This window comes from Argiope bruennichi, chromosome X1, assembly GCF_947563725.1.
Source record: "Argiope bruennichi chromosome X1, qqArgBrue1.1, whole genome shotgun sequence".
In the NCBI taxonomy this organism is placed as follows: Eukaryota; Metazoa; Arthropoda; class Arachnida; order Araneae; family Araneidae; genus Argiope; species Argiope bruennichi.
In genome coordinates, this window is record NC_079162.1 from 73,075,367 (window position 1) to 73,102,047 (window position 26,681).

General features: G+C 27.2%; 2 protein-coding genes across 2 annotated transcripts in view; one reads left to right on the plus strand and one right to left on the minus strand.

Annotated features, from left to right (window-relative positions):
- LOC129958260 (serine/threonine-protein kinase DCLK1-like) overlaps positions 1 to 18,367 on the minus strand; it is a 34,880-nt gene extending 16,513 nt beyond the window's left edge. Inside the window, exons 1-5 of the mRNA XM_056070582.1 lie at positions 18,112 to 18,367; positions 11,353 to 12,051; positions 1,407 to 1,503; positions 1,192 to 1,323; positions 324 to 397 (exon numbers count right to left, since the gene is read on the minus strand). Coding sequence (XP_055926557.1) covers positions 324 to 397; positions 1,192 to 1,323; positions 1,407 to 1,503; positions 11,353 to 12,045 — 996 coding nt within the window. The 5' untranslated portion in view covers positions 12,046 to 12,051; positions 18,112 to 18,367. The remainder of the gene's footprint in view (positions 1 to 323; positions 398 to 1,191; positions 1,324 to 1,406; positions 1,504 to 11,352; positions 12,052 to 18,111) is intronic.
- A 1,421-nt stretch (positions 18,368 to 19,788) lies between these two features.
- LOC129958859 (nucleoside diphosphate kinase-like) lies at positions 19,789 to 26,343 on the plus strand. Its single transcript, XM_056071580.1, has 4 exons — positions 19,789 to 20,323; positions 21,482 to 21,583; positions 22,317 to 22,429; positions 23,813 to 26,343. Exons 1-4 carry the CDS (start codon positions 20,111 to 20,113, stop codon positions 23,934 to 23,936), a joined length of 552 nt encoding a protein of 183 aa, XP_055927555.1. The 5' UTR covers positions 19,789 to 20,110; the 3' UTR covers positions 23,937 to 26,343.
- The last annotated feature ends 338 nt before the right edge of the window (positions 26,344 to 26,681 follow it).

Here is a 26,681-nt window from a genome sequence, read left to right on the forward strand (position 1 = left end):
CAAAAGTTTCATTTTGGATAATAAAGCTAATAATAATAAGCAATAAATAAAGCAAAATGAATAACAATATTTATAATTTAAATTACTAATAATACAGGTATTGCATGCTGGAGATGTTTTTTATTTAATGCAATGCAATACGTTTATTTGAATTTTCAATAAAAACAATATTAACACTGCAAATTTGGGAAGAAAAATATTTTAATCAGTCAAAACAGAGAAGAAATATGGCAGCTAATAATTTAAAACTATATTAGGGACACAAATTTATGTTTTCAATGTGAAGTGGAAGAACACAATTTCTGGTGGAAAAAATAACTTACCGGAGTTCTGAGGTATCGAGAAGGGAGAAGAGGTGATGCAGAAAACGATCCTCTACTACTGTTGGAAGGAGAAACTGAAACAGGGAATAAGAAATAAGTTCAGTTTTTATTCATACTAAAAAAATTTCACAAGTTCTTTTGTAGTAAAATAGTTAATTAAAACCATAACTGCTCACAGAGAAAAAACGAGTATTTGAAAAAGAAAGGTTAAAAAATAATTTAATATTTCAACAGGACATGAAAATTAAACTATAATATTAGTTTAATATTTTCAAAAAGGCAGTCAAGTAAACGCAGAGATATTTGTCAAATTCAGGCTTTGAATTTAACTACCGAGTTAAATGAGTACTTAGTTTCCCATAACGAGATTAAAACACACCAAAAAACCAAAATGCTGTACCAGCGAATTCCCTTTTAAAATTATATAAGTTCAAAATACTTTCACACAGTTTCTTTTTCCTGCCGTTTGCCATCCTATTCGAGCAAGGCCGGTACTAGGTCATGTTCTAACAAAGAATTTTTTAAATGCATCATAAAAATTGAAGTCTTTCTATTATAATGAAAGAAATAATAATAAAAATAAGATTTCCAATTGACCATGCCTGTTCTCCTTTCCCAAGAACATCATTCTATATTAATATATGTGTGTGTTTTTGATAGAGATTACAGCACCTTTAGTGTCAAATAATCAATAAATATATTTAAAATAAAACGCAATTATTTGTACAATATTTTAATTCAGCACTTTTAATAAATTGTGGCATAAAGGATACTTAAACAGCATGAACTGACGAAATATTTTAATATTCTTCAGAAATGTCATTGAACAATCAAACACATTTCGCAATTTCATGAATAAGAGCATTACCTTCGTTTAAGGAATATGGGGAAGAAACTCTTCTCCTGGAAACTGGAGATTGAATATTGAACATTCCAGATCTACGAGCATATTTCTGAAAGCTGCCAGCATTTCTAACCCCATGCATCAGGTACTTGTATTCTAAATATTCAGAATCATCAAAAAACCGAACACACAATCAATAATAAAAAATTCAAACCATAAATCAAAAACACAAAAATTACCTTCAGAATCCAAATCAAAATCATCATGGGAATACTTTTCAGGTCCATATGCAATAAATATATCTTCTTCAGAAAAGAAATCAATTAAGCTCATGACCTGTCCAGGAAATATTATGAAGAGTGAATAACATATTTACTATAAATCTTTTAGAGACAATATTCATGTAGAATTAAGTGCAAAAGATTGTAAAAATTTTGATTTAATGAAACACATTTCCATGATACAAAGTTTTAAGTAAACTTTATATATTTAATGCAATTCTAAAGCTGCATTAAGAATTAACAAGTAATTCATCAATGTTATTCCATATTAACTTCAAATGCAATTAAAAATTTTATATTGTTTATTTGCCATGCAAGTTAAAAATTTCTACATTCTGAATACTTACTTATACAGTAGTTTCCTATAAATAGAATGCTTACTAAGAACCTCTGGTTTGCAAACAAACTTATGAAGTTCAAGAAGAGCTTCAATTTACAAAATATTTAACAGAGAATTCAGACACATTTTTCAGAAAAACTTATAACTAATGATATAAAAGAATTAGAAGGCATATTCCATTAAGCTGTTCCCAGTTTTAAAGCTCTACATCTTTATATTTAGACTAAATACTGAAAAGTAATGTTAAATTAATCCTCAGGTAAAAATAAAATATGCTGAAATTTTAAACCAAGTTATTTGGCCAAAATAAATTTATATTTAATGATTTATTTTTCATTTCTATAACTATAAAATATAAAGAAACGCACATTGAGGAAAATAAAATGTTAACTATAAATAAGATATAAATATTTAAAATTGCAGTTAATCCTCTTAAGACTCAAATGAGTTTATTAAAAATTATGCAATTATTTTCACTGAAGTAAAAGGAAAAGGATGACAGTCTTTGCCTCTTTAGAACAAATGGACTATATCAGAATTTGAACATCCTGTAATGCACATTTTCAAAATATCTATTAATGGATTTTAAAAATTCATTTCAATATAACATATTGTATGAATGATATAATTCTTGTTTTTTGTGCTAAATTTTATTTTTAAGATCTTTACTTGATCCAACATAATAATAATAAAAAAAAATGGTAACTTTAATTGAGAATACACTTTTAAAAAAACAATTGAAAATTTGATGTTTAGTTGCTTTTAAAAGAACATAAGTATATAAACGAAACTTTTATTCTTAACAAATGGTAAAAGAATTTCAGAAATTAAATCATTAAAATATACAAATGAATAAAAAAAAATTAAATATAAAACTGGGAAAAAATTGGAATAATAATTAAAACTGAAAAAATTACATTTAGGAAGATAACCACTTTAACAAATGTAAAAAATAAAGCAGATTTTTTCTAAAGATATTTATTAATATCACAGGATAAGGATGAAGGAAAAACAGTCATAAAATGCCAGTGACAAGTTAATTGAATACATTCATAAAACTTGCAACACAAAGGAAAAAAAAAAAAACGAGAGAAAAGTTACTAAATTAAAATTACACAGGCTGCAATAAAGAGAGAATGGAAATAAAAAAGGAATAACTATAAGGAAAAAAAGCATATGTCTGTTCATTCATATCAGTTTTTATAAAAATTATGCACAATACATAAGTAATACTATTTGACACTATTTCCTGTTATTTCTTGTTTGGTCTATAAAAAAAATAAACAGCTATAATAATAAGCAATTCAGCTTTTATGATTCAAATTTTAATTCAACCCATTTCTCCAAAAACAAAAATTTTTAAAAAGTATGCAAAAATTATATTAGCCTTGCCATCTTTAAATCCTGAAATCTAATTAAATGTCGAATCAAACAGACTAAGTATTAGAAACCACTGGGATAAATGCCAATCTTTAGAACTACTTTTGAAAATTTTAGTATAGTTTTCAGTTGAAAAGACTTCTGAAACCTCATTTTCTTATAACTCATTTCCCCAATGACTTATATCTACGAAAGAAAATAAATGGAGGAAAAATAATGGGTAGAAATCATAACATTAACTTGACAAATTTTAATGAAATTAATTTGATCAAGGCAATTTTATTTTCATACATGGAACTAATACCAAAAAAAAAAAAAAAAATAGAAGAAAATGTTTTGAAGGATTTTATGAATAAAATGATGCTGTCTATAATTCTATTGAATCCTGTCTATAATTTTATTGAATCCTGTCTATAATTTTATTGAATCCTGTCTATAATTTTATTGAATCTTATTTTAATTAAAGTTGGTCATTTGACAGAATACCATAAAAGAATTTGCATGACCATGGTACAATCTATTTATATACATTTAAAAAATTATTTCATCCTAAAAACTTTACACACATATTTAATTGGTAATATTGATCTAACCTTCATAAGTTTGATGAAATATTCTACTAAATCAAAATACTCTTGAAGTCATTTAAAATGAAAGACTAAAGTATTAAATTATTTTCAAATATTAAATTAAATATTCACATTTTAAAAGTTACTATAAGGCAATTTCACAGAACACTGGAGCATCCATCCAAAAAAAAAAAAAAAAAAAAAAAAAAAATTAAAAATATAATAAGTTTTTAAAAAAATATATACAAAACATAAATACAAGCAATATTTTCAAGGCAATGTTTTTTTTAACTCAAATATATTTTTTATATGGCTGTTTCCTTTTAACCTTTAAGTTTTGGGAGCCAAACTCAAAAAAACTCTTAAATCCAGGTACTGAATCAGAAAAACAGAACATGCTTTCTTCTTCTTTTACAAGCATTTTATTTGCGGAAAATAAATCCTGCAATTTTGTCAACCTATAGGGTTAGTAGGTCATATGTCCCCTCCATAGTAAGTAGCCTGCTCTTTAGTGACTTTGCCACATCTGAATTCTAAAAGTGACATTGTAACATAGTCTTATTTTATTTTCCCCCTAAAACAGTAGATCCCTAATTCTGAAGAAGAAATCAAATTAAATATTACAATACTCAATAAATTATAAAGAATTTCTGCTATATAGTTAATTGGCACATTAAACAAAATTTCACCAATTTTTTTAATCATTTGTTTAGATAATAGGAATAAAAAGCCACGTTAAGATTTTGGAATATAAAAGTTATTTGAAATTTAATATATTTCTCAAGTATTAATGAAACTATGTAGTATTTTAATGCTTGAATACTGCATTGTGACTTTCATTTATATATATATTTCAAGTTCATTAGCTTTTGATAAACAAGACAGTAATAAGTGTATAAAATTTAGATCCTAGTTGCTTTTAATTTTTCAAAAATGCTTAATTACTTTAAAAAAAAACTTTCTTTGTGAATCACACAGGTAACATTCCTCGACTATTCCATAAATTAAAAACATAGTCAATGATTTAATATTAATATACAGCACACACAGAAACTATTTTTATACTTAACATAATTCAAACCATTTGTAATACAAATTGCTAGCAGAGTATTTCATTATATTGTTAATATTTAGAAGGTATGTTGAAAGCTTTTTTTGTAAAGAAGGTCAAATATTTATTGCTGATATTGAATTTTTAAAAAATATCTAGCATTTGTACACAATTAGTACCTGAATTATAACAAAATATATCTATTTTATTATACAAAAATGTCCTAAAATTTAAATAATCACCAGATTTAAAATGTACCATTCAATTGAAGTAAAACTGGATATAGTTAACATAGAATTTGATTGAATATTCTCCTGAAAAGTAGTTTGCTTTATTTCTAAAAGGTCTTTTCTCTGCATGATATTTTCAAAATAGAGCAGCATTTATAAATGTTAATACTTTTAACAACAGATAATTTAGATTAGCTTAGAGAATTTAAAATTAAATCTAGAATTCCTTTTTTTTTTTAATGCAGCGAGTTTGTTTTATTTCATATCAATGAAAATACTTCTAGAATAATTTGAATGTTCAGGAATTTAAGTAACCTGAAATTAAGGAATAGACATTTTAATATTTATTTTTCTTCTGGTATTTGAACATGCAGACAGATTGAAAATTTTAATCTTTGTTAGACTTTCAAACTTTTTTCAATATCCTGAGAATAAAATACTACATATTATTGGTGTCTATTAATAATTATAAAATTAATCATTTTTATAGCTAATAAAAAATAACAATGAAACCGAGAGCTTACTCAAAAGTCAAAGCCAAAATGTACCTTTGGTAGGAATATATCTAATTCAAGTATGAAACTTTTGAGCTGAAAGAAAAAGTGAAAATCATCAATCCTTTGACACAATGTCAGACCACTGACAGGGAGAATATGTGTCCCAGGAGCCAGTCATATAGCATCCCGAAGTCTAAGCAGCGTGCACTTTTTAGTATAAAATATAATGAGATTGCGATAAAAAATTATACATACCAGCACATTCATATTTGCTGAATCATTGATGATAATTCAGGGCAAAGAAATATTGTAACATTATGCCAACGACACTGATTGCCCTAATTATACCACTACATCAGACTATTCATATGAAATGCTCCAATTAATTCTTAGCTCAAATATTTATTAACCGATTCGCTGTCCCCTAACTAAAAGCAAAAAACTATAGGATGTCCAAAAATAAATTATACTATTTTAAAGTTAACAACAGGCGAAACTCTTTTTTTTCTTATGAAATTTTCTATAGGGCATAACAAAGGAATTATAATTTGTTTGAAAAAGCAAAAAAATTAGTTCAAAAATTCGCCAGCAGAGGGCGTTTTTTTAAAAAATAAATTACAAATTTAGCATATATCTATGATCCGTTATATTTGGTTCCTGTAAGGTTGAACACGGATTTTCTGGTTCTCAAATTTGACAGCTGTGTTTCCCAAACCGCCCAAATGAAAGAGTGCTTCGTCTTTCCAGGGGATATTCCAAAATTATTCTGAACCAATCTCAAAGTGAGCAAGAAACTGAAGTGGGAAAAGGTATCGAATTTCGAAATCATATGGAAGCAACCTCTGCCCAAGTTGAAGCTTCTACGGATAATATATGATCACAGCATGATCTTTTAGACAGATGATGGAACCAGTTCTGCCACACGAAGGACAATAGTACTAACCAGTATGATGGAAGCTTTGTCAACGGAGTAGTGAGGCTTTCAGCTGCCGAGGAAACTGGCTGAATTCGTTGTCACCGTATATAGATATTTAAAACTAAAAAGCACCAAATTTATAAAAACTCTTAAGAACATTTCGGCATATATATATATTTGCATTGAACAAGGTACAAACTAAGAAATAATGCATGTATGTTTTAAAATACAAAGCAAGCTTGACCAAAAACTTCCATTCCATGAGCTTTCGAATGAGTCAGTGTTATTTTATGATCCACACGAGCACTTCTATTACCTTCTTTAGTATGGCAGATTAGGTAAAACTCGCCCTGTATAATAAACTCATTCATTACAAAAGTTCTTACACTAAGCCACTTACCGATATATAACATTTCTGATATGTCAACACGACTAAGTCATAAGAATATAAAATTAAGAACACATGGCGAATAACAGCGCATTGAATATAAAACCGAAATCAATTTCCAATTAGAATGATACTATTACGTATACTCTTTATTGAAAAATTAATAGAATCGGAAATAAAATTTGTTTTTAACTAAAACTTTATTCGTTTGCTTTATTAAGAGCAAAGTCTTTTATTGTACTAACAATGCTTGTGTTGCACAATAGGCAAGATAAGAATATTAGTTAGTCTTAAAGTACTTATTGTTGATCTTAAATAATTTTTATCAACTTCAATTTTGAAAAGCTTCTCTCAAAATTGGTATTACTTATGACAATTGTGAGGAATATTCGGAGCATTATTATGATGTTGGGCAGTTATCTTCTCCATCGTATTTCACAATAAGCTGTTATAATCCAAACGGGTTTACATTAATTATTTTCTTTACCTGGGACAGCTATGAAAGCCCGTACTTGAATTTGATCTTGAAATCCTATTCGTCAATTTCGGCAGATGCCTAGTCTGTATTATATTCAATGTCGTTCGAATTTAGTAGTATAGCCGAAGTTAGATTGACAAACTTTTTCGCCAAATTTCTTAGCTAATAAAACCCCTTGCGAATTTCTATAATTATTCTATCCAGATTTCTAAATATTATTTATTGTGACATTTTGCTGCCCCCACCACGCTACTCCACTGAGCTTTGTCCCTTTCCACCTAAAATGTAATCTTCTCTATTAGTTTTGTGGAAACATGTTTTCTTCCTCTTCCATAACAAACATTAAATGAACGGCTACAATTAATCAAAGATTTTTAACAGCCAAGACTCTTTCAAACCCCACTAAAAGACAGATATTTCTGTAGAATAACTACTATGGAATTATTGCTTTTGTAAAACAATTTAATTAAGAAAACTCTATCTAGACATTCTGATTAACAATAGCGAGCACATTGCAAACAGATTCTCTGCAAAAGTTTCTAGGTTTTATAACAGCTGCTGAGTGAAGAAGACAAAAATTTGCATTCTTGAGCTAATAAAATCTTCTATCCGAAAATTAGATATTGAGTAAGTTATCGATCGACTGCAATCATCGAACTTCACCTCGATAAGACTTCCTGCTTCGTATTTGCTCTCGTCTTCACAGATAAATTTCATAAGAAAACTCTTTTTTCTCGCATTAACTGTAAATTAATTTTTTTTAATTCTTTTAATTAAGTTTTAACCGAGAGCAGTGAGCACACATCGTTCAATGACAGCTGCTGTTGAAGTTTCTTGTTAACCAAGAGGACGTTCAAGTGCTTTAATTAAAATTTACAATTCATTTTAAAGATTGTGCAATTTAATGAGTATGAGTTATTGTGTTGGTGAGACTACCTAAGGATAAAAAGGTGGTGAAATCTAAAAATCTATCAGTAGTAAATTTGTAATTCATTAAAAAAAAATACTCTGATAGCTAGAATTGGAAGTAATTTTTTTTTATTATTATTATTATTTGCCAAAATAAATTCTTTCATTATGTTCTACACAAAATTTCATAACATTCTGAACAATAATTTCGCCTATAGGCTTTAAAATGAAGTTGTTTGATTATAGATACTCTGTATTATATTACAAAATTCTATTAAAACAGTTTTTAATTGTGACTGATTGCTCTTCCATTTATTTAATAAATACGTCTTTCCTTCTAATTTTTATAAGAAAGAAAAATATTTCATTTAATTTTTTATCAATTAAAAGAACTATTATTTATTTCTGAGATAGAGTTTTGATCATAATTGTAGATAAGCATTTACTTCTTTTTCAGCGCTAAAAATAAGTTTTGTTTATAGATAATTTTTTTAATTAGTTTCCTCTCAGAATATATTTGTTTATTTTTAATATTACTTTTCTCTAAGAGTCTCCGTTTCCTTTATCCTTTTTTCTCTAAAGAAAATCGTTCCTTCATTTTACGTCATTGAAAATACCCATTACTTTATTTTGGGGCTCTGAAAAAAAGATTTTATTTTGGAAAAACAAATTATTATTAATTTTATAAAAATATATTTTTTTTCTTTTTTGACTCTGAAAAGAGCCATGTTTATCCCCAGAAGAGTTTTTGATTTCCTTCTTTAGCTCTGCGAAGAGCCGGTTCCTCTCTCTCTCTCAAAATTTTTGGTTTGATTTTTTGGCTCTGAAAAAAGCCGTTTACATGAGAGAAGTTCTTGCTTCCTTTCTTGGCTATAAAAAGAGATTTTTTTGTTAGTTAGTTTCGCTTCGATAATAATTTTTGTTTCAAATGAAATTTAGTTTTTCCCTCTCTAAAGTGTTTTTTTTTTCATGCTGTTTTTGTACAGCTCGTTTCAGTATTCTGAGACGACCATTTTCGACGATTTTATCTAATTAAGGGGAGAGACGCGGAAGGATGAGCGCATTTCCGAAATTCTTCGACCTTGATTTTCGCCCTATTAGATACTTTTTTGTTCATTTTTTTTTCACGTGTACGTGAATATCGTATCGCTTCTGACCGTATTATTTTAATTCAGCCAGCGAGTAATCCGAGTTTATTTTATTGTTAAATGTAAACATCCCCTCCTTTCATCTTTCTTCTCACCCTTATTTTGAAGAATTAAACCCATCCTAACGGATGCGCAAAAGAGCGGAGGGTTTAAAAATCCGTTGTCAAACAATATATTGCTTGTAATTTTTTTTTCTCTTTCCACTTCACTTTAATGCAGATACACAGAATTTTGCCTAGTTGAAATGTTACAGTTCCATTTTAAATTCATTAGAAAAAGTTATTTGCATTAACTTTCAGAATAGTTGAATGAACCTTGTGATCAATCCATTTTAAGTTTTAGATGTTTATTCTCTTAACAATGTAGTATGAACTTCATAAAACTATCTTTGCCAATACACAAAGCTAAACTACAAGTTTTATGTATAACTGTTAAACGACTTAGCAGGCCATTATGTTTCACACAAGCCATCTTCTCTTTCTTCCACAAAATAGTTATTACTTACAACAGGATGAGGAGTTTGAGGATTATTTCCAGTGAACGATGAAATTGAATTCATTCGGAATTCCTTGTATGTAATCTTTGGCTTGGGAGTGCTGTGTTTGAAGAGTACAAACTAACTTTGAATTTAATGATACATTGTCACAGGATAAAAACTCAGTAAAATTACATACATTTTTAAATACATTATTAAGGTATTCAAAAATATTTCGTATTTTCTAAAGGCAATCGTAACCCGGAATATCTTTTTTCACTTCTTTGCTGATGCCTGCAAAATGAAAGAATTTTAGAAGTTGCATAAATCTATCAAGGGACGTAATCTTCAAAAATATCAGAGTTTCAGTCAGTTCAATTTTTGACTAGTAATGCAATAAGTTATCTTTTTTTATATGCCCCATAAAAAGAAGTAATCCAAATTTTGTAACATTTTAGCAGTATTAGTTGGCTTCCATAAAAATACATACTTTTTTGCCACTAAATCAACCGGTTTTAGTTATAATATCTATTGGTTTTCTTAACTATAATTGTCGATAATTCTTCCGTGAAGAAAATTTTAAATAAGTAAACTTCACTAGAAAAATAGTTGAGATTAACATTCAAAACAACTGCAAAATATTCACAGAATTGCTTTCATTTCCTGCTGGAGTCCTAAAAGAAAATATCATTTTATTCTTTTCAATAACTTTACTTCCATAATCATACTCTCTCAATTCTTCATCTCGAAATCAGAATCTCTATCGGAAATATTTTTTTTACTCTCCATGTTTTGCATTAATTTAACAATTTCCATCTGCATAAGTCCTCTGTTGTATCAAGCGATTTCTGATACTATATGTTTTCAGTAGAATACAACTCATGGATAACATCAAACTTATTCATTCCATGCAAAAAGCGTTTTTTTTTGGCGGGGGGATGTGGCTGAAATCTTGCTCTCAAGACTTAGTAGCATCAACAGTAATTATAACAACTGCTGACCAAAATGTCCTGATTCTATGGGCTATGACTTAATAGGGAAGGAATTGTATGACACAAGTAGCATACACCTGGAAAGTTTTTATGAAGCAATGGAATCCAAACATGTTGCTGGTAGTGCAGCAATTGTATCAGCTTGTAAGCAAAGAGAGAGAGAGAGAGAAAATGGTACAATAGTTGCACTACCAGAAAGCAAAAGGTTAATGCATTTATTTTTCTGTTTTGCATCATCATTAACAATGAACGATGATATATCACAGAGGAAGAATTTAACATCAAATATGAATTAATTAATGATTGCATCTTCTATATTGATTGTCCTCTAGCACAGGATAGCATTTGTTCACTTTTCACTATTTAAAAAGAGAGTTAATAATTAATACAAAATTATGCTAATATCAGAAAAAATAATTTTTATTTAAATATAGACAACAAAAAAAAAGTAGTTAAGTACTGCTGTTCATTCAATCAATACATTATACTTGTTCTTCATACTGAATTCACAAAACAAATAATGCTCCTTACCTGCTTTCCAGTAAGTGTAAAAATTTTACGCACAGCTCCTGTATCCAGCTTTATAGCATTAGTAATATCATTCAAAACTTGATCAAAGGAATGTGCAGTTTTTTTATTCAATAAGATTCGAACAGCTTTTCTAGGTTTCAAGCCATTTCTGATAATAGTAACCAATTTTGGTCGAATAAAATCTCGAGATTCTCTGCTAGAAGCATCAGATTCCCACTTTAACATCTGATTTTCATCTAATTTTTTCGTAAGGCTCCACTGAGGTTTCTCATTTTTCAAGTAATCTAGCTTAATAAAATGATCATTTGAAGAACAGACATAACATTCCCTTTCAACTAACTGCTCCAAGGATAAAACTTTCTCTTTTCCATCAATACTAAATATATATCTAACACCTTTTGGCAAATTAACTTTATCAACAAGAACTCTTGTAAGATCTTCAAGCAGGGCATCAAAGGAACGAATACGTTCCACTGAAAGAACATATAACAAACCTTTAAAAAAGCGATCACCATTACGGAAAAATTTAACTTTTTTTGCTTTTTTTTCTTGGCTTAATTTTTTTAAGCTTGTTCTCATAACACCTTGAGCACTGGGAGTAGGGCTAGTTTTACCACTACGAGACGTCCGAAAGCTTGAATCCATTTCATCATTTCCTGTAGAGAAATGCTCACTGTTTGAATTGGATGCCATTATTAGCTGAAAGAAAAAGAGAAAAAAAAAACTTTTTAAAATTGCAACAAATTATTTCAACATAATGTACCAGTTTACCCTGAAAAAAAAATAAAGATTATAGAGATGTTTTTAACTATACAATTTGATACGATATTCTTGTAAACAATTTTTTAGGGCACATGAAAAAAATGACAAACAATCTAAAATTTTCTAACAGTGCCTCTCTTAAAATTTAATTAAATATATATTTCTTTTCTTTTTTGTGATTTCTTACTAAATACTATTTTTCTCTAAAATTGATAGCTTCAAATTCTAAGACTATTATACTATTGGACCTGCAATTGCTAAACTAACACTTTGCTTTGAAGCGTTCTGTTTCAGGGCAATAATGCAAATCAGGACAATTAGCAAAAAAAAAAAAAAAACCCTAACAGAAGATTTTATATTAACTACATACACACACAGAGTCGCTTTTTAGATAAAGTAATTCAAGTTTACAATGGGATAGCACTCAATGCAAGTTGGGAGATCAAATTAACTCATGAAGATCACTTCACAATCAGCCTCATGAATAATGTACAAAAAAAAAAAAAAAAAAACTAATTGGTAGCAATGGAAGTTAAGTAATTTTGAGGTACTACCCCTAAAATAAATTTAGATCAGATACCAATTTGCAAAGTTCTGACCAAGAACATAAAATATACACCAAATTAAATAAATCTCGCTATGCAGCTGGAATACTTGAATTAAAATTAAAAATTTCAAAGTTTGTTATTTGATATGCTTCTTAGATAATGAATTCTGATTAGCCTCATTTAACAGGTATTAAGTGAATAAAATTTAATGTTTTATTTTTTGCAATTACTTTTTATAAAACAAACAGCAGAATTTGACACTCAATATAGTTTCTTTAATTTACTGGCTGATTTATCAAGCAGCATTGCATACAAATGCTCTTCTGCCCTAACCTTCCTACGAAAATATATTGGTGAACAGAAAATTTTCAAAGTTCAGAGCAAGAAAAATATTTAGCAAAATTATAAACCATAATTTCCATAAGCATTTTTATACAAATACAATAAAAGAGTTTTTCTATCACTAATAAAGTAAATGATATAGGAAATACTTTTAAGAAAAGTGCAGGAAGAAAAAAAATTCTTAATTGAAATTATTTTTAGTGCCAAATTATATATAATAAGCACTTCTTTCCAAGATTTCTCCATGGAAGATATTTTGTGTTCCAAATTATATATAAAATAAGCACTGCTTTCCATGTTAAATGAAATGAATTTTGAAATTTAAGGGTAATAACATCCTCTGACTCTAATGCAAATATAATTATTGCCAGGTGTGTTGTCTATGTACTCATGAAAACATGTTAGAATTTTATAACTCTCTTTCTTCATGTTTGTTTTTAAATCCTGCATCATTAACACACACACACACACACACACACACACACACACACACACACACACACACACACACACACACACACACACACACACACACAAAAAAAAAAAAAAAAAAAAAATCCATAATAATACTGTGCACAGGCATTCTCAAGTAAAAGTGAGTAGATAAACCTATTATAATTTCAGAAAACCCTTTGTTAAAATACCACTCAAAGGTTTTAATATAACAATCCGTACTGAAACATTAATTAAAATATATAATTATTCCATTAATATGTTGCATAAGTATTAACATAAAAAAGTTACAGAATTCCTTTAGGATGAATAACAATAAAAACACAAATATGAACTATGACATTAATATTAAAAAATGGTCTATTTTCCAAGCTACATATTTTTATTTTCTCTGAAACAAGTTAATTTTTATGAAGTGGATCAATTCCATTTTTAAATAAGTCTAAGTCTGATTCTATTCTTCTGGAAACACTAAGGTGATAATGAAAACCTAAGTACACAACCATCTTGGCACACAGCCATAATATGTCATTGGACTTAACATTGCTGACAGTTCACTTTTCTTTCCAAAATAGACAATAGATACAAAATTATGAGGGGGAAAAAATAAGGAGATATAAGAACCACATCCAAATATGACTCTCAGCCATATTTGATCAGGATATTTATCATGTTCCTGAAGAGAAGAAAGAGAAGAGGAATTCTGCAAAAAATATCCATGGTCTATTTTTTTAAAGTCATTTTTGACTTTTTAAATTTAATCTTTCTTAAATTTAAAAGTGAGCACTAAAATTTTAAATCTCATCAAAATATTTAATTAATGATCATTAAGAATTTAATAAAAAGAATATTGGTAGAAATATTATAGAACCTAACATCATTTATCTATAAAATCATGATATATTTTAATAAAATATAAATACAAGACATATAACCAAATGAATTTTCAATGACCAGAGGAAAATATATTGAATAATAAGAAAATGAAATTTATGTATACTAATTCAGCTACCTTACTCCATAATAAGCTATAATTTCAAGATCCTACAAAAATGTAAAATGATGACTTTTCTTTTCAATTCCATGTTGGTTAAGAATAACTATTTTAATCCAAAAAGAAAATACTTCTTTTTATCCCTCAGCTCTAATATAAATTGTTACAGATGAAAAGATTGAAAAATATAGGTAACACAAGTCTGCATTCACAATCAAAATTTAAATTCTTGATGATTTTCTGGAGTGATAATTTTACCCAAATATTCACCATATACAGCATCAAAGTTAAGAAATAATGCCTAAACATGTCAGAATGCATCCCATCTATATATAGTACATCTCAACCATCCAATGTCCTTCATCTATACAAGAAATTTTCACATGAATTTAAGAGATTTTTTTAATGGTAATCACCAAGAGGTAATCATTTTTAAGATTTTACATTAACTAAACAAATTTTTATATTTTATAAAAAGTAAATAGTCATTATTTGTAGACTATTGCAGAAATAGCTTTTGACAAAACTGCAAAGATCAGAATGGATTCAATATCACTTTTTAATTTCACTTTTTTTTTCTTTTCCTTTCATATATTTTCAGGCCTTTGCAAATAAGTTCCTACACTAGTTAAAAAATAGCAACAAGCTAAATTATCTTTCAATTTAAAACCGATTTGTTTTACTCCTATTAGAAATATTTAATTGGCAATTTTTAATTTCCATCCCATTTTTTAAAACTCTTTTATTATGATTGGTAAAACTGAAATATTCAAAATTTAAATGAAGAACAATACATTATCTGATTCAACATTTTAATAGTTAATATAAATAAGCACAACTCAAGGAAAATTAAAAGTATTTAAATGTTTATTATAATATTTTCAATTAAGAGTTCAATGATGATTCTCTTTTATTTTTTTATTTCAAACACTGCTCATTTATTATCTAGCATAGCTAAAAGAAAATTCAAAATTATTCATTATATTACATTCAACCTGCATAATATGCAATGCAGCTGTAACTAGACAGTATGACATTCTAGGCAAATGTTTAGGGTATGACCTATTTTTCAGTTCTGGAGTAAAGGACAGCAGCAGTATTAATGCACCTAAATAATTGTGACATCTGAGGTCCATAAGACCATGGATGTCTGACATTTTATCAATCTTGCCACCCTATAGTTAAATCCGAAATTTTATGGTTTTAAAATTAGTTTTTAAACTACATAATACCTTTTAGGCCAATGGCGCAAAGTTATTACAAATATATATAAAAAAAAAATTAATCTTGACTTTAACCATAGTCATTTTGATTCTGTAGAATTGTTTTTTCCTCGTAAGTTTTCTAATATTCATCAGAAGAAAGCAAAATGAAATGCAAATTTTATATCATGTTACTTTATATTTATTATAGGATGAATAGATAAAATATAATAGGAATTTGTGACTGATGAAAACAAAGATAGAAAATATATTTCAAAAATTAAAAATTCATAAAAAAAAGTAAATTAAAAACATAATAATATTGTTAATCTATCACTGAAATAAGATATTTTAATACATAAATATATATTTAAAATTTTTCATTTAAAGAATATAACTTTTGTTTATGAATTCAAAAAGCACTGTATTAAATCAAATATATTGATTTAATAGAAAACTTAGTAAACAGAGTACACCTTACAAAATCGGGAAAACTTTTACTTACTAAGATAATGATCAAATTCATAACTGATATGAAATATTCTTATCCACTGAATACAATAAAATACATTCAAGTTTATGTGCTGCCTTTTTTTTTTATATTGCGGATGGATGCATACACAACATTGGTATAATAAATCAACTAATTTCAATTCTGAAGCAGGAAGGAAAAGAAGAAATATTTCACTTTAACAATAAATAAAAGCTTCTTTTGAAATAGGCTAAGTTGACAAAATGATACAGACATGAAACAGACCTTATTTCATATTATAATTAGATAATTGATTATAATATGCTACAAGATTAACATAAGTATATTTGAATAATCATAATTAAATTAATGTGGTTCAGTCTGATAAGCATTACACTTTTCAAACAATCAACATTATGGCAGTTTTTTAATATATCTCATTAAATTATAGCATTTGATTAAAATGAAAACAAGAGATTTTCATTATTATTTTTACAAAATTCCGTAATGGCTGAAATACACAAAAAAAGTGAAATAGTTCAATTTCATTTTTAAGCAGTTCAATTTCACAATGAGAAAGCTTTAATATTAAATTTTTGAAGTATAATTTAAGCAAATAAGTTTAATTAAATGTAATTTTTGTCCTACCTGCTGAAAATATATAAAAATGCAGCCCTTTCATCATTTTTTTTTAGTACAATTGTTCAAATACATCAATGAAAAGATTTTATAATTTAGCTTTTAATAATAAAATTAGAAATATTTCAGAGCATATAGCCATTTGAAAAAATATGTAGTTTACAACATGAACAATTACCAATTTACTCTAAAAGTACTTAAATTATCCAAAAATTTTCAATTATATCAAAAGCAATGATTTCTACAACATATTACAACACATATAAAGACATTTTGTTTTGTTGTTACATATTTTGTTTCAAATGAAATGCATTGATAGCCACAAATTCAAACATGACAAATAAAATTAATAGAATTTGTAAAATAGTCAAGACACATAAGATTTATAATATTATTTTATATTCTATGATTAAACTTAGCTAAAACAAGCAAGATAGATGAAGTTCAAATAAGTTTTGATCCAAAAAGAGAAAAGAAATAAAAATATCAATATATCATAGAAAGTAAATAGAAGTTATTGTTGACATAACTACAACTTGCAAAAAAAAAAAAAAATATCTTAGATTCTCTCTATTTTATTCTTTTTCTTTAGCTAATTCAGCAAATGAAAAAAAAAATTTTAAAGACAATACTATAAAAACAGTCATGAATAAAATCTACATATATATATTATCAGCAAATTTTATTAGTTGGAATGATAAAATGCATTCAATAAGTCTTTATAATCTTATTTCCGAAATTTAAAATTGTTAGAGTTTCTCTGTATTTCGAATAAAAGAAATCTACTCAATTTGGAACAAGCACTATAAAAGGCAATTACACTGTTTAAATGAACAATGAGTAAGAAAGATATTTATTCCTACATGAAAAGTAATTTCTTCATATAATTATACCAAAGCACCAAATATATATCTATTTCCGACACAGTATATATTCAGAATTTCATCGATCCCACCGAATTTTTTCCGACAAATATGTTAAATTGTAAATAGTGTAGGTGTCAAAGCACCATAAATACCTTTAAAATTTATTAATAATAAATAACTCTTTCAAAGCATTAAATTAACTATTAAAATGTCGAAAAGCTTTCCATAAAATTAAAATTTACATTTCAAGTAATTTATTTTGATCAAAAACTATCACAGTTTGAAAATTGGAACCATTCCAATAATACTGAATCGTGTAATAACTTATTTTTTTTAAACACTGTAATGCTTTGGCAATTAAAAATGTATATAAAAATAAAAAAGAACACAACTAAGAACCAATATTTTATATAAATGACTATTTAATAAGTTATCAGTATAAGAAAACCATAATTAAAAAAGACAATCATAATAAACTCACCGACTTATAAATCAACAGTTACATTTAAATTGTAGCGTTTATAAACATTATAAGCGGCAATATATTGCACACATAAAAAAGAATGAATTAATATCAAGCTTCATTTGAAAACACCAAAAGTGAATAATTGCCCACAGTTCATTTCTCACGTCTACAGCACGCACATGAAAACATTCACGATTGCCTACTTCATATCATAACGCCGTCATGTTATCGCTTTTGTTCTAAATCGCTATTCTCTCGCAGGCGTAATGACGCCAAATTTTGAATTAACGTGCCAAGAGCAGCGGGGTGTAGTAACTAATAAAAAAGTCTTTTTTTATTTTCAGAAATTATAAAAGCAACCAAAAACAACAAATATATGTAAAAAATATTCTAAAAATATTTGCTTTCCACAATATCTTATCGCGACCAAGCTGTGGAATTCGAAAACGAAAGTAAATCTGATTCATCGACTGTTATCGGAAATAAGGTTTACCCTGCAAGTAACGTTGTTTGCCTGAAGAAGGAAAACAGATTGTTACAATATAGCAGCAATAACTATAAATAAAACAAATGCTACACGTATGTGAATGTTTTTAATTCAATTATTACGTATACTATTCTGTTTAAATCCTTGAAACATTGATGTAGTAACATTTCACGTTTCATATAAACTGGAAAAAGCACCATTATCCGGTACATTCCCATCCAGACTAATGAACTTGTAATTGTTTTGAAATAGAGGGAATTGAGAAAAATTTACATTAAGGTCTATTGGCAAATAATATTTGAACGTAAAACTATCATTATGTTATTGCTGCAATGATGAATTTCTATGTAAGTATAAATATCTCCGGCTGATAAAGATACTTTTTTATATTGAATTCTTTGATTTCAAGAGAAAATGTCGTTGAACTGAAAAAAAAAACAACAAAAAAAAAAAAACGAAAGAAGAATAGACTCGCACTCTAAGCGACAGTGGCATTATTTTTTTTGTATACTTTAATATTGATTCATTTGTAATTTTCAATCAAATTGATCAGTTTGAATCGGGAGAAAATAAAGCCAAAGCAGTCTTTCAGGTATCAACTTGTCTGGCTGATATCTGCAAGATTTGATTTGGAAACAGTGTAATCCACAACTACATTTTTTTAAATAATAGCTCGATTTTAATCATACATAATGTAAATTTTTGCATAAAATGTCACATTGCTCGGTGATAATGCCTTTGAATTAAGAAATCAAAGAGGAGGAGAGACAATAGAAATGTTGAATGTAAACAATGTGGGATCTATAGAATCAGATTGATATCTCTAAAAACATGACTTATTTCATCATTCTTAAGAGTTGAAAGATAATCAAAGCCAAAGTGAGAAGCTACTGAATCAAAAGAAACATCTCTCGTCTATATTTCTGCTATTTAACGTCTTACAAATAATTTTTTTAAAAAGATCAAGAAATTAACTGTTTCTTTACTCGCCCTCCCACGCATGTAAACCTAATTAAGTGTCGGCTCATGTAAGTGGGAATACTTTTACAGAGAAAAGGAATTTTTCCTAAAAAAATAAAGTGGGTAAAAAAAGGGAGTCCAGTTTCTCAATATTTAATACATGAAGTAGTTGCGAATGGATTTTGATCTTATGGATATGGTCAGGGTATTTAGAAAACGTAAGACCCGTATTTGATTATTGCAGTCGCAGTACCATTTTGATATCTTTTCATCATAAGCGATACCTATTCTATCTATTGTTTATTTTGCTCAGCTTCAATATGCATTTAATTCTCTACACATGAGACGATTCAAACTTTGGTATCGCTAGCTTCTTAACTGTCCACATAATTTTTTTCCCCCCGCAGTTTCGTCTGGGTGTAAGTGTCATGCGCAAAAGCTTTTTCTGTAAGATTCAACCTTACTGAAGCGGTTTGCGCATCTTGGTCTAACGCCTCGTTGCGGTATATTACATCACCTCGTTCAATTAGTTTGTCCGTGGACTTGGTCATTTACCGATACTGTTGCATGGTACTTGTAATTCTGCTTTTCCTCTCATTTCTGAGTGGGATATTGACATTTCAGGATACTTGCTCAGATAATTTGATCTGCATAATGGCTCAACGGGAAAGAACATTCATAATGATCAAACCTGATGGTGTACAGAGAGGTCTTGTTGGTAAAATCATTTCCAGATTTGAAGAAAAGGGTTTCAAATTAGTTGCCATGAAATTCATGCAAGTAAGTTTTCTTCATTTGTCCTTGTGATTTGTTAATAAGGTCTTTGAGAAGAGGAAGCGTAAATTAGGCTGTATATTATCATGTTTCGTTTTATTTTTTCAAATTTCTTCTTACTGAATTTGTGAAGTTTAATGATAAATATCGTTTTACTGAGAATAAAATACAACTGCTCGAAATCGGTACTTATTGAGATGAATTAATGAAGAAATATTTTTCTGGTATGAATTTATCAGAAATTTTTTAATTAAAAATTTAAAAAAGTACTCATCTTGATATTTATATTAGAGATGGTCTTTTTTTCATTTGATATCATTAGTCTCATGAAAGTAATAAGTTTTTTTCTTTTTGTGTTTAGCCTTGTAGCTTCAATAATATGAAATATAAATATTTATGTAAAAAAAATGAAAATGAAATGATCGTTAATGTGGATATTTATTTTATAAAAATTTTCTGATATAAGTTGATTAAATTTCATTTCTAAGATGGTTGAAAGGATATTAAAATATAAAATTTAAGCTGATTTCTATTCATTATCTTATTTGGAAATAATATAAATTTAGCAATAATACCAAGCATATTAAGCATCACAGCTTGCAATTAATGATCTAAATAAAAAATAATTTTTCCTTCTTACTGAAAACAAATATGTAAATTATTTGTTTTAAATCATGTGTTCATTACATAAAGTGAAGGCAAATCTGTTTCTGCAGTCATTACCACTCAAACAGAATCCATTGAATTAAAAGCAAGAGAGGTAAAAAAAGTATCATGAGTCAATATTAAAAGTATATAAGTGTTATATAGAATGACCTGCCCTTCATCATTTGAATACAGAGAAAAACATACTGCTTATTTTTCATTAAAAAGTGCAATAACTCTGAGCACTCATGGAATCCTGATTCAGTGGATCTTTTTTGGTGCAGGAGGGTTTTTATTTGAATTGAAAAAATAAAGAAAAAACAGTGTTTGAAATCCCTCTATTCAGAAAAAAGAAAAGTCTATTCATATCACTGATTAACCTCTTTTAAATATGTACAAGTATAATTTTTTGTTGAAAAATATATTTTTTCTGGAAGGCAAATTCTTAAATATTTATTATTGTGTAAAGTTTTTATTTCCTTTATTGAGAGTACTAATAAATGTATTTATTATTTACAGGCATCCCAAGAACTCCTTGAGAAGCATTATGCAGAATTATCTGGACGTCCCTTTTTTGCTGGTTTGGTAAACTATATGCAGCTTGGACCTGTTGTACCAATGGTAATATTGCATTTTATGTTACATTTATATAAATAAGAAAATTGTTTTAAAATTCAAATAATTATACTTATTTATAATGCTATTGAGAACTTTACTTTGTCTTTATTTTACGTTATTTCCAAGATGAATTTTTAACTCCTTTGTCATCATGAATATATAACTCATTTAAATGATTTCATACTCTTTAATCATTAAATGGAAGTTAATTAATGTTGATTATTTTATGGCAATATTAATTTAGTCTTCTTAAAAAGAAAAAGGATAAGAAATTATGAATTGGAAAATATTAAATTACTAAATTAAATTTTGGTAAATGGAACTGGATAGAAGTTAAATTGTCATTAGTGTTGTAAGTGAATAAAAGTATTTCCTTTATGAGGAAAGCAGGTTTTCATTAAAAAGGACGTGGAAATTATTTTGATGTTCCAGATCATGCTTCTTAAATTATAAGGTTTAACTCAAAATGAGATATTATAAAATAGGATCCCTTAAAAATGTTCTTGCAACTTCAATTTGTTTGCAAAAATTTACAGCCATTAATATATTTATATAGCACCATCTTAATATTTTTTTTGCTTCTTCAAAAATACACTAATTGATAGTTTAATAGTTTTTATATGCTATTGCTTCAAAGAAGCACAGATTTATAACAATTGAACAAACTCTTTTTTGTAAATGTGTTCTGTGAATTCATGTGCCTGAAGAATGAAAAATGATCAACTTTGTTAATTAGGTGTGGGAAGGATTGAATATTGTGAAAACTGCCAGAGATATCATTGGTGCTACTAACCCCATGGATTCCTTACCTGGTACTATTAGAGGAGATTTGTGTGTGCAGGTTGGAAGGTAAGATATAATTTTCTTATTATATGAGGATGCATGCCTTCAAAAAAAAAGTAAATTTTGCAAAATGGGATGCATATTTCAAGGATTTTTAATGCTTCTTATATTTACAAAAATTGTTACTTTCTCTTTTCCTTTTACTACCTCATTGAAGTAACAAATCTAAAATAATAATAATAAAAGTTACTTGTAACAATATTTGAAGAAATGGTGTAAATACATTTCAAATGCATATTTCTATGCACTCTTGATTTCATTAAAAATATGTTGTATCTTGCCAGTTTTTGTTTTAGCAAGTAGACGATTTATTGATTCTTTTAAATATTAATATATTTTATCATTGAGTGATGAACAATGATATGTATAAAGAGGAAATGAAAAAAAAAAAAAAAAAATCTAAAGAAAAGTGGGAAGAGGCAATCTGTTTAAATTATCTGAATCAAATCATTTGATGTATTTCTCATTTGGAGACATCATAAGATGTCAGTTTAGCAAAATCACTTTAAAGTGATTTTTCTACATTGAATTGAAATGTGTTCTGGAGTGTACCTATAATTCATGGAATGTAGTTGGACAGTTTTGATTTTCTTGTTCTTTATTACTATAATGGAATGTAGTTGGACAGTTTTGATTTTCTTATTCTTTATTACTATAATTATTACCTTGGTACACTGATATCTGTTATTGAAAAGCAATCTTGTGATTTGTTTTGCAGTGAAGTTGATCTGATCAGTTATATGAATTCTTCCTGGATTTACTTCTATATTGCATGCTATCCTGTATTTTATTACACCTTTTATTTTAGAAATATATATTTGTCAAAAAGTTTGAATTTAGAGTGTCATTATATTTAAAATGAAAAAGCTGAAAAATACATGCTTCTGATAAAAAAAAAATCCTTTAAAAATCTTGTGTTATATTAGTCGTTCAATGCTGTTGTATAAGTTCGCATTTTTCTGTTTTATTTATTACTATTTTCCTGATATTTTCTTTTTTCCCATTCAGAATTTTTTGATATTTTCTTGCATAAGTAATTAAAATTACATGGAGCTTTGCATTATTTTTAAAGGCTGATATTATGGGTGGAATATTTAGTTTAAGGAATCCTATTTTGTTGCATGGGTACTTGTCGATTATGAACTCGATTATATTACTTAAAGGGAATCTTGAATAAATTTGCTATCTAAATACAGGGCATATTGATCTATTATATCTATAAAAGCATATTAATAAATACTTGATTTTTTAGCCTTGATTATAAAGAGTTTTATACATTTTTTCAAGCTGTTAATACTTCTTAAACTTTAATAATTTAAAGAAAAAAGATACATGGTGATATATATATATATATTAGTGTTTAAAATATCTTTTTATATATATTTTCAGAAACATCATTCATGGGAGTGATTCACTTCCCAGTGCTGAGAAAGAAATCTCACTGTGGTTTACTGAAGATGAATTGGCAAATTATTCTCTTGCTATGGATAGTTGGATTAATGAAGGAAATTAATTTCATTTCTGAACATTTTTTCACTCTTCACAATTTTAAACAAGGATTATTTTTCCATTTATTTTAAATCTTTTGTTATTTAATTATGTTATAATTCCAAAGGTATATATGCTTATTTATGATAAATGTTTGTTAGAATTGGATTTTTTTTGTTTTGTTTTTGTTTTATATTATCATAACTTGCTTATATTTGTAAATCATATTCTTTGTCTGCACTTTTTCTATACTTACCATGTTTCAGATATTAAAATGGAGCCAAAAATTTGATAGATAAATCTGTACAAAAAAAAAAAAAATGAAATATTTTCTTTATGCCTGAAAATATTTATTGATTTTAGAATTTTTTAGAATTAGATTTTTTTTTGTTGAAAGTTTATTTAGTTTTATTGATATACATTTTGAAATATTTCAGTATTATTTATCATTTCTGATATATAGTTGTTAGAAAAAAAAACACTTCATTTTGTTTTCTTAAAATAATCCAGACATTAATATGGAATATTTTTCTTTTAGTAAGAATGGAATAGTTTTGTTTTTATTGTTATACTGACTACAGGATATTGTGATTTATCTAGAAATTATTTATTTTATTTATTTAATCTGATTGGAAAATATTGATTTTTTCAAAGTATTTTTTTATTGCCTGATATATTTGATTGTGTTATTACATTATTCATTACATTTTTAACTGTTTAAATATTTGTTTGCTTGAGTATTTAAACACTTTAACCCTTTCAGACGCGGGTCATTAACATTTTAAAAATATAATAATAATAAAAAACACACACACACACACAATCAATGTGATTAATAGGTTGTATACTGATGGGTTTTGCAGTCAAAATATTTTTTTTTTTAACTTGCCTCCTTTTGCCGATGGTGGTGTCCTTGTTTGTGGGAGGACACCACTGGTCAAGAGCAATCTCTCTGTAAGAAAATCTTTCAACATAATTGCGTAAATTCCTTAGGATAACAGCAGTAATTATGAATATTTTAGGTTTATAGACATTTTTATTCATGTTCTAGGTAATTTGAAGCATTTAAGATATTAAATATACAAAATGTAATATATTTACTATAAAAACTCTAAACTAAATCTTATAAATAATTAAAAAATAAGAACTATTACAATTTAATACAAATTATAATTTAATTCGACTAAGTATAAAAATGATCTTATTAAAATGCCAGAAATAAATATTTACTATTAGATTTTATTAATTAAGTGTTAAATTTATTAATAAAGTGAAAAAGTGTGAAATAAAAAAACAATTAAAAATAATTTATTATTTGGCATGAAATTTTTCAAAGCATGAGGGGGTATATTTTCGTCTAACACATAATGGGAAACTGTTTTGCACATTGTTCGTGTTTTGTGCACATTTTTTTATGCTGCACAGCGAATATTTTCGAGGGGGACGCTTAATGGGCATATGTTGAACTTTTTTAGCTTTCGTTGTACAATTTTTATATGCTGAATGCAATAATAATAATTATGGAAAAAGTTTAAATAAAAAATTATGGCTGTATAAAATTAAATATTTATAGAAAAACATAGCAAAAAATAAAACAGAACATGAGAGTGAAACCTAAATAACAGTTTAGAAAAACGGCAAATCTTAAAACTCCACCCTGAACACAGAATCAATGTCACATCCTTCTCTACAAAATATCAAATCACACCTTTCATACGAAGAGAGGCGAATGAAGAAACAGACGGGCGGTGTCCACAAATGAGGACAGCTGTGAATCAGCCAATTTGATTCATTCTTAAATTAATTTGAAGATTAAACAAAATTATGATTTTAAACCTCATGGATATTGTAGGAAAATGGGTGACTGATTTTGATAAAATTTCATTTCATAAAAGGTAATAAAATTCTTAAATTAGAGGTAAAAAACGGGGTAATTTTAACATAAAATTAATTGCATAAAAAAAAGGAAAATTGCTCATGCTACCATCTTTTTTTCTAAAAGGAGACTAAATATTATTTTTCTAGCAATTTTTTGGACTTTAAAGCCAATAGTTTTTTTTTTATAGAAAATTTTAAAATTGGTGTCCTTTTTTCCGATCAACGCCCCGAAAAGGGTTAATAAATATTCAAGCAAACAAATATAACCTTTAAAATATTTGTAAAATACTTTTCTTTTCTTTTTTTAAAAAAATTGATATGCTGATCTTTTAAGATTAACATCAAGTAAATATTTTAAGGGTAAATTTTTCATATAATTTGACAATAATGAATTTAATATTGAAACGAAAATAAATTTTTTAATTTATATTTTTAAAAATTAATATTTTCTGATGTGAAGCACTTAATGTTTTGAGTATGAATTTTTGTGCATGAATTTGCTTTTAAAAAGATGTAATCTTGATACATGCAACAATAAAAGGCAATCTGCTCTATTTCGTTTTTTTTTTCCCTTGTATATAATTCTAAAAGAGAGTGTTTTTTAAAAAATAATATGTTTTAACACTATACCGTCCGCACATCTAATTGAAATTCTTTCGTTTGGCCCCTGTAGGACTGACTCATCATTTCGCTTATCGACGGCGGTTTTTTCAAAGTCCTTGAGAGACACTAAATCATCAAGTTTTACATATATCATCGTCAGTTCTCATGAGTTCTCAATCCCGTACCTCTATTTTCTCGAAATTCTGAGGATATACATATGTAAATAAGTACAAGATTTTTTTTTTGTGTCACATATTTATTAATATTTTCTTGAATACTTAGTATTTTT

What these genes read in the sequence shown, in the direction of transcription:
- LOC129958859 (XM_056071580.1), top strand. Translation starts at nt 20,111, where the DNA reads ATGGTACTTGTAATTCTGCTTTTCCTCTCATTTCTGAGTGGGATATTG. An exon ending in TTGCCATGAAATTCATGCAA is followed by an intron (nt 20,324 to 21,481) that starts GTAAGTTTTCTT and finishes TATTATTTACAG; the next exon opens with GCATCCCAAGAACTCCTTGA. An exon ending in TTGTGTGTGCAGGTTGGAAG is followed by an intron (nt 22,430 to 23,812) that starts GTAAGATATAAT and finishes ATATATTTTCAG; the next exon opens with AAACATCATTCATGGGAGTG.